Genomic DNA, 14,037 nt, shown 5'->3' with positions numbered 1-14,037 from the left:
TTGAAATAACAGCTAGATTCTGGCAGGCAGGAGTTTTGTTCCCATTGCCAGTTCCACCACAGGTACAGATTATTCCCATTGCCTGTATCTGTCATCATTTCAATAGCCAGAAAATAGGAGTCACAACAGTCATGAGAAAGAACCATTGTTACACACAAACCTCTGCACCATGGGAGGCTTAGGTTGAGTATCAGGAAGAATTTCTTCATGGAAAGGGTGGTTACACATTGAAATATGCTGCTCAGGGAAGTGGTGGAGTTGCCATCTCTGGTGGTGTTTATGAGATGTGTGGATGTAATGCTTAGGGACATGGTTTAGTAATGGACTTGGAAGTGTTAGGTTGATGGTTGGACTTGATGACCTTAAGGACCTAAATGATTCTAAGAGTTATGACTTTTTCTTCTTCATTTTATGATATCTTATTAAAGAAATGCTACATGTACAGCTGTTCTTACATTCCTGTCATCCAATGGTAAAAACACTGGAGGAAATGATGCTTTCTATGAATAATTGTTATGCTTGATCAAAGGCTCCAGGCCTGACACACAACTCTGCTTGGTAGACAGTGATACCTTCTACAGAATGATGCTATTTTCAGAGCAAAGTCCAGTACACCTTGATTATAAATAGTTGAGGGGCTAGTTTGTTTTTTTTTAATTTCTGCAATAATTGCAATTGTTATACTGGCTGACACTTGTTTTTAATGTCCTGGGTATTGATACTTGGCTACAAAGGACAATAAATATTACCCTTTTAACTAAACATTTTTTTATATATAGGGACAGGGCAATGTTCTTTGCTGTCACTTTTAAGTCTTTATCTGCAAATGCCTTCCCCATCTCTCCCTAATCTTCACAAACTGATGTCCCAATGACATCAAAAAGAGTGAACTTCCAAACACAACAGTACTAGCAGACAGTGACTTACCGTACACTATGATATTTTCCTTCACATTTAAGCTTCCCAACAGATGGAGTTCAAACCCTCTCTTTCTGTAGAATTGGCTCTGCAGTTACCTTGTGTCATTCATGTACCTCCCCAGATTTCCCTGCAAATACCCATCAGCCTACATTGCTTGGGTCTGTTACAACAAGCAATCTGCTTGATGAATACTCCAATTGTTAAGTTAAATAATTCTGAAATTATAAATCAATCTGATTTGGAATTGAAAGAGCAAGACCTGCCTGAGTATCCAAATTTTCATGCCATAAACAGCTAAAATGGGAGTCCCAACAGCCTGTAACTTGGATCTGGCTTCCTAATGCCTAAATTAAGAAACATTTACCTCTAGCATCAAAGCATGTAGCATTTCTGTTGCTTCTTTTTGTTGTAATATTTTTCATCCATTGTAAGTGCAGAGAAAATGGCTGCAAAAAGTTCTAGTTTGATAGCAGAGTGTATCTACTTTGTTTGATATGAACAAGAAGATATCCTTTCAATCTGCGTTCAGGCAGATGAAAAAATTGCCTTCCCTCCTCCCCAGTCTGGAACTGAATAGTGAATTACCACACCTCAGCTGAGGCCATAGTAATAAGTAACTGCATGCTAAGCATACCTTAAAATACTCCAACCTCATTACAGAAGCACAATGAGCAGTGTCTTCAGTATGCCTGCTGGAGTATACAGGAAGTTTCACAGTACTGACAAGCCTGGGATTTCAACAAGGTTTTGCAATAAAGCATCAGGCAATTTTGCATTAGATTCCCTCCTGGTGTAAATCACCTGATGGAGCTGGTCTAATTTGCACCAGTTTGTAGAGCTGACCCTTTGACTTAACTCTCTAGATTAGATCTAAAAGGATAATCTTTTTATTCTCAGTGTGTCTCATATCTCTATCACCTTCATTTCTAAATGCCTAAATAAAAAAAAAAATCATGATAGAGGAGGATTATGCAGCCATCTGAGATTGTCTTTGACAAGTCTGATTCATAACTATATATGCAGCATGTGTGCCTCCACCGTCCCCTCTAAATCCAATTCATCACAAAATGCATTGCGGGGATTTCACTGAAGTTCTGTGATGGAGACAGACATTTGGGATGTAGTTGAAGCTGGTCAGGCTCAAAGAATGGGGATGTGACTAGGGGATGTGACTATAGGAACAGCTAGGCACCTTTTTCTGAGCTCAGCATGCCAGCAACAGAGGTAGCCCAGAGCAGCTTGTCAATATGTACAGCATTCATTGAATTCACCAGGTTTATTCTACTGAACAACTAAGCTAATAAGGGTGGAGTTTTGGCTTCTTGATTTGCTCCTGAACTAAAAACCTTGCAGTTCTCAGTTCTACCTCTCTCCTCCTGCCCCACAAACACACACACACACACACACACGTGCATTTCCCCAGTTGTATTTGAAAATCACACAGTCATCAACAAGAGCTGGCAATATTTTAACTAGTCCATCACAGCTGAAAAGTTCTGTAAATATTGTTAACCTTTTGTTTAAATATGAAGAGTAAACCATTTTAATTTCCTATTAATTTACTCCTTTGCATATATAAACAACAAAAGAAACAACCTTTTTCTCCCTCCCTGCCTAGTGGGAGAGGAAACTTCTTTTGCTCAGAGCATTGCTCTTGCCTGAGAAGGTGCTGTGAGCAGTGGCCCCAAGAGCTTTATCTCCTGTGCCCATCCAGCACCTTCTCAGGTTTGCCTTCAATCAGCACCTTGTTGCCTTACAGCTGGCCTTGGTTAGGCACTGTCTGGGCAAAAGAAGGAAATAATAGTAGTGGATGCAAGGAGATGCAGGGTAATATCAGCTTATTTCTGGCATCTTCTGCAGGCTCTGCTTTGGGCTTCCATTAACAACGGAGAATAGTTAGGGAAGGACTGAATCCTACTGAACTATAACAGTTTCCCAGAAGGATCTCTCCGCTGCAAGCTTTTATTTTAATACTTCTGTGGTTTCCAGATCCAAACAAGGACTGTCTTATAAGTACAGAGCTGAGAAAAATATGACCAGGAGAGGTCTACTAAAAATGATGAAATTAAGATGTTACTGGGGAAAAGAAAGGATTAATACCCTGGCTAATCTAAGCATAACTAGAAAATGTGTTTTTCATCATTCCGTATGAGAGGATGTTGTTCAGCATACCCTCCTGTAACTAGTAAGGGTAGAACTAATATGATAAATAATACACCCCTGGAAAAAGGATTATTGTAGCAGTAGAAGGAGTGATTTTTATAATCAATGTAAAATAGGTAAAGCCTTGAGTGTCACACCTAGAATATTGGTTAGTAACGCTGAGCAAGAAGAGGGTTTATAATTCACAGGGTCTGGCTTGAAGTTCATATGCAGAGAAGGGAATAAAACCATTTTATGTGCTTGATAGATGCAACATACATGAATGCTTTAAGATAGATAAGCAGATGTATTTACATACATGTATTACTATGTGGTTAGTATTTATACTTTTGCAAGTGTATTTTTGTACATTCCTTATAAAAATGAGTAGGTACCTATAGCAAGAAGTATCCAGACATATATATATATATATATATATATATATATAACATATTTATAGACAGGGTTATATACACTCACACGCATGTGCTAGTAGTGCATGTATGCAAGTGTATGTCTCACATGGCTGTACAACCAGGGCACTGCAAAGGCTGTTCAGATGCCACAGCCAACATCAGAAGCTGGACCTGCAAGGAGAGGTGTAGCAGCAGTTGTAGGGATGGCTGAACTCCACGAATATCTGAAGAGTGCCCACATCCCAATAATAAAAGAAAGCTGAGTAGCTGTGAGGTTTATTTGTTTGGGTTCATTTTGCTTCTTTGGGCTTTTGTTTTCTGTTTTTGCATGAATTCCTTAATACAGATCAAATATATACATATATATTTTCATTCTCTCACTTCTCAGACATCACATCACCTTAGCAAGAGCCAGGCCTGTGTGGCCAGCGATGGGTACCAGCATAAAGGAGCAGGGGGAGATGCTCTCGGGGGCAGCCCCTGTGCCTGGGCGCTGAGGAGAGCAGAGGTGCATGCACTGAGCCTGCACCAGCCCTTCCTTCTCCTTCCCTCTCTCTATCTGAAGTCTGTTGTATATTTGTTCCTTCACGGCTCCTCGTCCTTAGATTAGATTTCTCCTTTCTCATTACCAACCTTAATAGACCCTTCAGACCTCATTCCAGCCCCAGATATTATCTGACCCGTATAATTAATTAATTATAGCCCAAATATTATAGATTATTAAAAATAGCATAACTAATAGTGTAATATCTCAAGCTGTCGACTTTAATAGTCAACATTGTCTTGGTCTCTCTTATCAGGCTGGGACACCCGGTGAGAATATTGATTTCTGGTAATTTTAACCATCATCTGCCATCCTGATGGGTAATTGTCAGATTTTCACCAGAGTCAGAGCTCATTTGAAATCGTTAAACCGTCGGCAAGGCTCACAGTTGATCTTAATGTTTCCTTTTTCTCCCCCTTCAATATGTTTCAGCAACAGAGAGGAAAATAAATAGAAAGAGAAAGAGAAGGAGAGAGAGAGAGAGCGCTGCCTGCGTGCCAGCCATCTGATTTCTCTTTTATTTTTTCCTCCACGCACACGGCCCCCGTGGATGCAGCGTGTGCCCCCTCCACCACCCCTTCCACCCTCGCTGACCCTTTCGTTAGGACTAGCAATATCAGCGATACGAAAATAAACGAGATGTTTGTCCCCGCAGCGCCCGTGTGTCCGGGGGGGGGCTTTGCAAACGGGACGGCCCCATTGCAGCTGCAGTCCCCAGCCTGGGGAGGGGGGACAGAAATGGGGAAGCCGTCCCAGCAGGGCTGTCCCCTATTCCCGGGGATGCTTCTCACGGGTTTTCCGGACCGTGTCGGGGGCTGAGGCTGCAGGTCCTGGCTTTTGGTACCCTTGTCGTCCCCCCCTCGCCTTGCCCAGCATCCCGGTGGGCGGCCGGGGATGCTGTGGGCGGCGCGCCTCCAGCCTCTTGCGGGTCGCTTTTCCGCGATGTGCGTGAAAAAGCGATCTCCCGGCCGGGATAAGTGACAGCGAGGCACTTTATTAGTGTTTTATATAAACTCCCGGCTGCTGGGAGATAAGCGCCTAAACCTGGGGGGGGGGGGGGGGGAGGTGATGGGCTGTTTAAATGGGGATATGCAGAGATGAGGCTTGAAGGGCGACGAGGGACCGTGGGTGCTGCCGCCCCCCTCCCTGCGGGGATACCCCGGGGGGGGTGACACCCGGGGACTGTCCCATCCCACCCCATCCTGTGCCATCCCATCCCAGCAGCACCCAGCACCCACCTCCTGCCGCCCCCCGGGCTGCCCCCGGGCTGCCGGGAGCTGAAAGGGAGCTGGCGAGAGAGAAGGGAACTGTTTAATAGATCCTCCGAGGATTCCCCTAGAGCATTATTTAAACTTCTAATTATGATTCATGTGTGTGATAATATTAATTTAATAATCAAGGAGCTGTGCAGGAAGCATTAACCTCAATTAAGCTCATTACTACCCTAACCTGGAATCCCCAGGGCTTTTAAATCTTCTACTATGAGGACCTGACACTGCATTGATAGAGGGCGAGATCTGCTTCAGAATCTTTTAATTTTTTTTTTCCCCTTAAATCATTTGCCTTCGTGGGTAGAGTTAATTAATTCCCCGACTTGGGCTCGGGGAGGAGGTTCCCCCGGGGAGGGCCGGGCACCCCGGGGTGACTGCTGGCCCCGGGATGGGGACCAAGGCAGGATGAGACCGAGAGCCTTGTGCAGGTCTTGTAGCCCTGGGAATAATAATAATAATAATAATAATAATAATAATAATAATAATAATAATAATAATAATAATAATAATAATAATAATAATAATAATAATAATAATACAGCAAAAACAACAATAATGACGATGGTGACGCTTCTGCTGATGGTGGTGATGATGATGATGGTGATGATTTGGAAGGAACCCGCTCAGAGCAGGACGGGATGGGTTTTGGAGCCCGGCCGCATTTGGGAATAAAAGGGGGGAGAAAAGCAGCCTGCAGGACCCGCCGGGACCTCGGAGGCTCGGTGCAGCCACCGGAGTGACCTTCCCGGCTGCTAAATTGGTGCACGGCGGCGATAAATGCCCGTAATTACCCGGAGTGAGTTCCACGCTCCCCAGGGACACGGAGGGAGGGAGACGGGGAGGGAGGGATGGCGAGCAAATAAAAAAAAAAAAAAATCAAGGAAGAAAATAAATAAAGAAAAAAAAAAAAAAAAAAAAAAGGAAAAGAAAAAGGATCGCTTGCTCTGGAGTTTGCCGAAATCTGATTTGAAATTCGGCGCTAACTGATGAAGCCCGAGGAGAAAAACCGAGCTCGGCTCCGAGCCCCGGCATCCCGGAGCGCCGTGAGCCGGAGGCCTCGGCTCTGGAGGCTGCCAGGGGCTGGGGAGCAGCGGGGAGAGCCGGGGCAGCTCGGTCCCAGCAGGGTGCTGGGCTCCTCTGGAGCCGGGGCCGAGGTGCTCAGCATCCTCCCTTACGGGGCTAGGGGGGGAGAGCCCTCTGCGGGTCCTCCCCGCAAAAAGGAGGCCTCGGAGGCGGCCTCCGCGGGGGAGTCCGTGGCCTCTGCAGGGCGGAGGAGCTGCTCCGGCCAGCGGTGCCTCGGGGCCGTGGAAATATCACCTCCCCGCAGGTATAATTCAGCCTAAGTACAGAGATAACCATCGCTGAGGCGGGGAGGGAGGCTTGTCAAGCCGCCAGGGCGTTCGGCGACTTTCTGTGATTTATTTCGGAGAAGGGAACGGCTCCGTGGGAGCCTTGCCTCGAAGTGCGCGGGGGTCCGGGGTCAAAATTTGGGGGTCCCCACCTCTGGATGGCCTCCCTGCTTCCTCCAAAGGGAGGCTGTTGCTCGTTTTTCCGGCAAGAGATGGAAAGAAAGAGCTGCCTTCCCTCGGAGAGAGCCGGGACCGCTCACCCGGGCCGAGCACGGGAGAGATATTGCATGTCACAACTCATCTAGGGCCCCGGAATCAGCGCTAACTTTCTGGTGAACAGATAACCAGAGATGGCAGATGGATGGAGATTGCACAAATGAGCCTCTAATTGACAATCAATTGTGATTAGGAGCAATAGAACATCTTTATAACACTCGATTTAAGCCGCCACCAAACAAAAGCGCCGGGCGGGCCGGGGCCCCGTCGGGAAGGGGTCCTTCATTTGTGGGGTTTGTTCCCGCAAGGGGGGCACATCGGGAAGGGGGTGCAGGGTGTGGGGTGGCCCCCCGCGGCTGTGGCTTCTTCTCCTGCAAGCACCGAGGGCGATGCGGGAATTTGGGTTCATTTACCCACCCGGGATTCCGTCCCCGTGGGGATTGTCCCTGCTCGGGCCACCGGGAGGGAAGGTTTAATCGCAATTAAGATAAAAATCTGCTGAGGTCTGCCGACCCCAGAGATAAGAAATATCCCCACTGCCCCCCACCCTCCAAAATAATAATAATAATAATTAAAAAAAAAAAAAAAAGTACAAATGCAGGTGACTTCGGCAGCATATCTGATGAAGACAAGCCCTTGGCATCTACCTAACCCACCGTCTCCTTTTCTTAAATAATATCCCAGATCTGCGGGCAGAAGCACTGGGAGGAAAAATTATCCGAAACAAAAGAGCCGGTGGGAGACGCGGCCGGAGGAGGAGAGAGAGAAAGAGGAGCTGCAAACAAACAAACCACCAAAGGAGCCCACAAACAAACCGGCAGACGTGTGGACACGCAGATTAAAACTTGGCTCTGGCTGGATGTTCGCGGCAGCCCCACCGGTAAGGTCAGGAAAAGGGGGAGAGGTAATTACCTACACATGATCAGAGATTATACATACCATTTCAAGCCAGGAGGTGATTTATAATTTAAAGATAAAGCATAATAAAGTCATAAAAGGGAAAGGACACTGTTGTGGTGTCTGATTGAAATCTAAGGGCTGCTGTATAATATATGAGCGGGGGCTGTTGTGGGCTCCCGCTCAGCGGGACTCCCCTGGGCCCAGCCCGCTGATGGACTAATCATGTCCAAGCCCTACCAAAATTACAAGCTGATTGTTTTACCCATTATTTCTCCCAACTTTTAATTTCTGCTTTCTAAAGGATCATTGCCCGCGGTAATTGCAAAGGACCTGTCCTTGTATGTGTCACCAGCCTCAAAGACAAAAAAAAATCTAATTTTCCTTTTATGCTTTCTCTATTTTCCTTAACACCCCCCCCCCTTTTTTTTTCCTTTTTTTTTTTTTTTTTTTTTTTTTTTTTTTTCCTGGCAGCTAATTCACACTGAGTAGCGAGTGGAGCGTCCAAAACAAGAATGAAATTGATATGATCGAAGCACACCCGGCTACAACACGCAGGGGAAGGAAATTAGGTAGGAGAAGAAATTCGCCTTTTGCAATTCGCAGCTAATTCGTATTCCCATTGCTTCATTTTCCGTAATTAAACCCTCTTTTAATAAGAGAGGGATTTTCTTTTTGTTTTCTGGAAGTGGAACTTAGCTCTGGCTGTGGCTCTCCTCCTGCAGGGAGGGAGCACACCTTTTCTCCCGGTTACTCGGAATTTATCGATCGCCTTGCTTTGCCTTGCGCCGTTTTAACGTATTAATTTTCTCCCCGCGGTTTCCTGACACTTACATTTGATGTTTAATTTTAATTAATTAGCTAAAGGAGAGAGAGAGGGAGGAGAGCGTGTGAGGGTGCGTGTCCGCGAACACAAGCCCTGCTCCAGCCACTAAACCATAATTTTCTCCTTTTGTTCTAATTTAATAAAAGCAGCAGGGAAGGGAAACAGGTGCTGGGGGCTGACACCTCGGACCCCCCCGCCCCCCACGCACACACAATCCCCTTTGATCACCTAACTTCTCTGCCAGGGATGGAAGCCCTCAAGTTCTCATTTCGCCCCTATGATATCTTCTTGATATTGATCCCGCAATTATTTAAAAGAAAGCGTCATCTCCTCCCACTTCGCCAAATAAGGCTATTTAGATGCTTTCCAGATGAGTGGAGGTGTGCTGAAACAGAGCTGACAGCGAAGTATATCACGGCCAGCACCATCCTTCATTCGCTCTCTCCCTCTGCCCCCCTTCCTCCCCCCCCGGCGCACACTTTCACCGTGCCTCTCTCTCTCTCCCAGCGATGAAGATTGCAGACTATTACGGGCGAGGGATTAATTTGTAGCCAATTACGAGCCGGTGCTAAATATGAATGCATAAATAAGAGCCAGCCTTGCCTCCGTGTGTGTGCAGGAGGAGGAGGAGGAGGGAGGGAAGGAGAGAAGGGGGGGGGCTGGAGTGCCTGGGCAGCCCGGTGAGGATGATGAGAAGGAAGAAGGAGCAGCAGAGCGGAGGCTCGGAGCCCAGCATCACCTTGTGAGTCCCGGCCTCCCCGGCTGGCCTCGGAGCAGCCCCGGGGAGCTGCCGGAGCGGGGCCGGGGAGGAGTTTCCAGCTCAACTTCGCCGGAGGAAGGAGGAGGAGGAGGAGGTGGGGGGGGGGAGGAAAAAAAAAAAAATAGAGGAGGGGAAGGGGGGAGGGTGGGGGGGAGAAGTTGCAACAGAGAGGGGCTCTGCAAAGAGTCATGAACGTGAGCAGAGACAAGGTGGGTGACATCTCCATCCCGGCAGCGGCAGCCGCGGCGGTGACAGCCCCCGCAGCCTCACTTGGCATCGGCGGGGAGCCCTGCGGCTTGCCCGGGGAAGGCATGGAGAGCCACGGGGAGCAGCGGCTGTCGGCCGGCGGCGAGCTGCCCCTCTACTCCTGCCCTGGAAATAGGGACAGGCAAGGGGACGGGCAGAGCAACACCCCCGGACAAGAGGGGGCAGCGGGCGCCCTGCCCGCCGTGCACAGAACCACCTCTTTCTCCGTGCTCGACATCCTGGACCCTAACAAATTCAACAGCAAGAGGAGGCAGTGCGGGGGCTTGTACAAATCGGGGGGAGCCCAGTTCCCGCTGGGGGCGGAGGATAAGCCCGAGGACTCAGGGACGGAGCTGGCCGAGCAAAAAGCTCTCGCCGAAGATTTCGACGCGTGCAAGAAGTCCGCCGAGCTCATCAGTAAGTAGCTGGGGGTACCCCGAGCCCCTCGGGATGGGGGCAAAAGGGAGTCTGAGGAGGGGGCTAGCATGCTTTTAGGGACCCCTTTGCCTCCTTGGGAGCTCGGGGGGGACACAGTGGAGCCGTAGGAGCAGCCGGACCGGCCCCGGGGGAACCGGGCCAGGGCCCGGGGATGGGACAAGGGACCGCATCCCACTCTTGCGGTCCCAAACCCTCCTGCACCCTGCTCCCACAGCCCCCCTGAGCCCCTCCCGAGGCATTTATGACTTTTCTCTATGTTCTTCGCAGCCTTCAAAGCTGCTCTCCCCTTTCTCCTTCCCCCCTCCTCCGCGCGTTGCTCTGGGCGACAGATTCAATTTTCTCTCTCCCCTTGGCTTTTTTAGGACAAATCAGACTAATTGTGACAAAATGCTGGTTATCTCTGGAAAAACAATTAAATTCCTTCGATTACATTTAAGGTAAAATGTGCTTAGCAGCGTAAAGAGGCTGGATAATGGGGGAAATCGCCCCAGAGTGGCATGTAGGACTGCCTGGATCGATATCCTATTATCGAATTGTGCATATCTCTTTCAAGCACCTTGCAAACTCTTCCCTAACATCTAAATTATAGGGTCAAAATTCGGATAATTACTCGATTAAAACCTATTACACTTATTAGGGCTCGCTATTGATCGGGAATTGCATTCGACCCAAGCTCGAGATTGCTTTTTTCTTTCTTGGGTCCAAAATATCCCAACTTTCTCACCTCTAAACACCGCGACTCTGGGGACAGCGGAGCCCTCCCGGGAAAAGCCAGCCCCCAGGAGAAATAGCTGGGGCTGCTCCGTGCCCCGAGAGGGAGAAGGGGCTGGCGAGGGGCCGAAGATAAACTTCTCGCAAGGGGGAAAATAATTTCTCTGTCTCTGGGGCGGGAGAGGGAGGACTCCGCGCTCTCCGATCCCGAAAAAGCGTAACTCTTTCATTTAAAATCAAGCAGGAAAAAAAAAGGGCTGAAATCTCCTCCAGCCCGAGCCTCGTGAAATGTATAAGTTTTAAATTTCTAAAGCAAAAGCAGGAGCGGAGCGTTAATAGAATTCAAGAAAGATTTTTAAAAGTGGTCTCTACCTGGGGTAATTATTCGTCTAAACCCATCCGGCTTCTGTCATACTAAATAGATCTGTGCGATCAGAAAGACTGACGAGGTCAGCCTATCGCTAATCTTGCACTTTTATCTCCAGACAAGGAGAGAAATGCAACTCTATCGCTTCTCTACACCCAAATATATTTGGAGCCATCAGCAAGCAGCGCTCCGCGCACTGACAACTTTCCCAGGCGCTTCGCATGCTTCGGCCCTTCAGCCCTGACATTTAATTTCATGTAAAGCGGCAGCAGTCCCGAAGAGACCTGCGACTGCCCGAAAATCACGAAACTTAATGCCCCCATCGTAATTAACGCTAGTTCAATCGGTGCTTTAATTTAGAAGTGTTTCAAAAAGTAGCTCCGGCCGGCAAAGTGCCAACACCCCGAAATGGGAAGGATTTCTGGCAAAAGGAGAGCGAAATCAGAGATTGTCACAGGTCGCTCGTAAAACTAAGTGATAACAATAAGTTAAAACTCCGTATTTAATTGGTATTTAACATTTTCCATATACAAAATCGCACCTTCAGCGTCAATCCCCATCAGCAAATGTATTTGCGCTACATTTTTCTGTTTCAAGAAAATTTTAGTAAGCTCTTAAATTAAGCCACGGCTAGGATTTCCTGCGGTTTATTGGGGGGAAAAATTTGAACTCAAAAAATTAAACTGTTTTAACATCACCCGCACGTTCCCTGTTTGCTAGGGCGCTGGCGCTTCGCTCATCCCGGGTCCCGCAGAGTCATCTGCACGCACTTTTTATATATTGTTGTTGCAAAAAATTGTGCACAACAATTTATAGCAAGTGCTACAGGTTGGGGATGCTCGTTTTCACGCGGTGTCTGGGATCGGGGAAAAGCTGATCCCATTCCCGGGGCCGTGCGGTGGTGATTGTGCGGGTTTTGTTTGCCGATTTGAACAGCAAGCTGGAAAGATGGGATAAACTCGCGTCATTAAGGGATATTTTGGGGTGAAGAGGATTATGATAAACTTCTCTGCCTCTTTTTCTCCTAGTGAGCCAGCTGTATCTGCTGTTAGCCCAAACCAGTTCCTCCAACAAAATACACTTTTTATAAACACCCCTAATCTTATCTAGAGGCTGTCCGGCGTTAGGATGCGGACCAAGTTTGAGGTGCGATGGTTTGGGGGGGGGGGATTAAAACCAACAGAAGCGCACACGGGATGAGGGCGACAGACGAGCGGGTCGCTTGCTCTGCGCGTACCTCGGGTAACCAAAACGAGCTTGGGGGGCTTCCGGAGCTGCGGGTGCGAGCAGAGAGAAGTTGGAGAGTGCCTGAGCCAGACGGACCAAAAGGGCCGAGGTGATGGTCCTCTGCCCGAGGTGCCTCCGACCCCAGCCGGCACTTCGGGGACTAGATGAGGAGAGAATTTCTTTGCCTGCCGGTTCCCCCCGAGGTCCAGAGGAGCCGCTTTTCTCGCCGACGCTGGGTTCTTGCCGGCTTCAACACGACAGAACCGTCAGGAGAAAGTCCAACAGGCTTAAATATCGGATAATTACCTTGTTCTCCGATGGAGACCCGTTAATTGGAGCGTCCTATAAACCCAAATAAATTAAATGCCCGTTAACTAGTTTCTACATCGCGCGAAATGAGTTTAATTAAGTTTGCATCTGCTCCGCTAATCAATACGAGCATTTACTCCACTTTAGCACTTCCACCTCGCGAAGTCGGGAGAGGTCAAGCCAGGGGGAGAAAGGGTTAAAAACGCCGAAGCCAAAAAAGCCGTCGAGGCGGATATTTTTGTAGCTAAAAGCGTTAAAAAAAAAAAAAAAAAAAAAAAAAAAAAAAAGCGATGTGCCACCTCCGGGGCCCGCTGCCAAACCGGCAGTGACCGGGAGGCTCCGGGCAGGTCGTGTGTTGTCTCCCCCTCCCCGGTTCTTTCTGCATGGGGAGGTCGGATGGGGTGTGTGTGTTTTGTGGGGCCACCTTTTGGGGCCAGCTCATGAGCTGAGGGAGCTCCGAGCCCTGTCCCTTTACCCCTGGTGTAGGGTGAGGTGCCCAGGGGGAGCCGGGGGCCGTGCTGGTGGGCTGCAGAGACCTAACCCTGCCTCGTCCCTTGTTTGCAGAGGAGGACGGCGAGCTCTACAAGGCCGAGGAGTGCGACCTGGACTGCAGCAGCAGCAGCCGGCCGAGCCGCAGCCCCGACAGCGAGCTGCAGGACGACGAGGAGCTGTGCGGCGAGGAGAGCAGCACCAGCACCACCACCACCAGCACCGCCACGGGCGGCAGCGCCTCGGCGGCTCCCGGCGAGCCCGAGCCGGGTCACCACCACCACCATCACCACCAGCAGCAGCAGCAGCACGCCGAGGCCACCCCGCAGCCCCCTCCTCAACCCCAGCAGCCTCCTCCCTCGGCAGCGCCCGGCGGGGGGCAGCAGAGCCAGCAGCAGGCTAAGCCCAAGAGGAAGCGCACGGGCTCGGACTCCAAGTCGGGGAAGCCCCGGCGGGCTCGGACAGCTTTCACCTACGAGCAGCTGGTGGCGCTGGAGAACAAGTTCAAGTCCACGCGGTACCTGTCGGTGTGCGAGCGCCTCAACCTGGCGCTCTCCCTCAGCCTCACCGAGACGCAGGTGAAGATCTGGTTCCAGAACCGCCGCACCAAGTGGAAGAAGCAGAACCCCGGCGCCGACACCAGCGCGCCCACCGGCGGCGGCGGGGCGGGCGGAGGAGCGGGGGGCGGCGGTTTAGGGGGCGGCCTCAGCCCCCTCAGCCACTCGCCGCCCATGGGCAACCCGCTCTCCATGCACGGGCCCGGCAGCTACGCCGGGCATCCCGCCGGGGGGCTGGTGTGCGCCGCCCAGCTGCCCTTCTTGCCCAGCCCCGCCGTCCTCTCGCCCTTCGTGCTGGGCTCGCAGACTTATGGCGCCCCGGCTTTCTACACCCCGCACCTATAAGCCCAC

At 49.8% G+C, this 14,037-nt stretch overlaps 1 protein-coding gene across 1 annotated transcript; it reads left to right on the top strand.

The window, feature by feature from the left end:
- Nucleotides 1-9,530: 9,530 nt before the first annotated feature.
- Nucleotides 9,531-14,037, top strand: NKX1-1 (NK1 homeobox 1; the record flags this gene model as incomplete). The annotated part of the gene is made up of 2 exons (XM_084517719.1): nucleotides 9,531-10,005; nucleotides 13,205-14,037. The coding sequence occupies 2 exons, from the start codon at nucleotides 9,531-9,533 to the stop codon at nucleotides 14,029-14,031; spliced, it is 1,302 nt and encodes a 433-aa protein (XP_084373845.1). The 3' UTR covers nucleotides 14,032-14,037.

Source organism: Aythya ferina (assembly GCF_964211825.1).
Source record: "Aythya ferina genome assembly, chromosome: 4".
NCBI classification, from domain to species: domain Eukaryota; kingdom Metazoa; phylum Chordata; class Aves; order Anseriformes; family Anatidae; genus Aythya; species Aythya ferina.
Note: the sequence above shows the minus strand (reverse complement) of the source record. Positions and strands in the feature narration are given on the sequence as shown.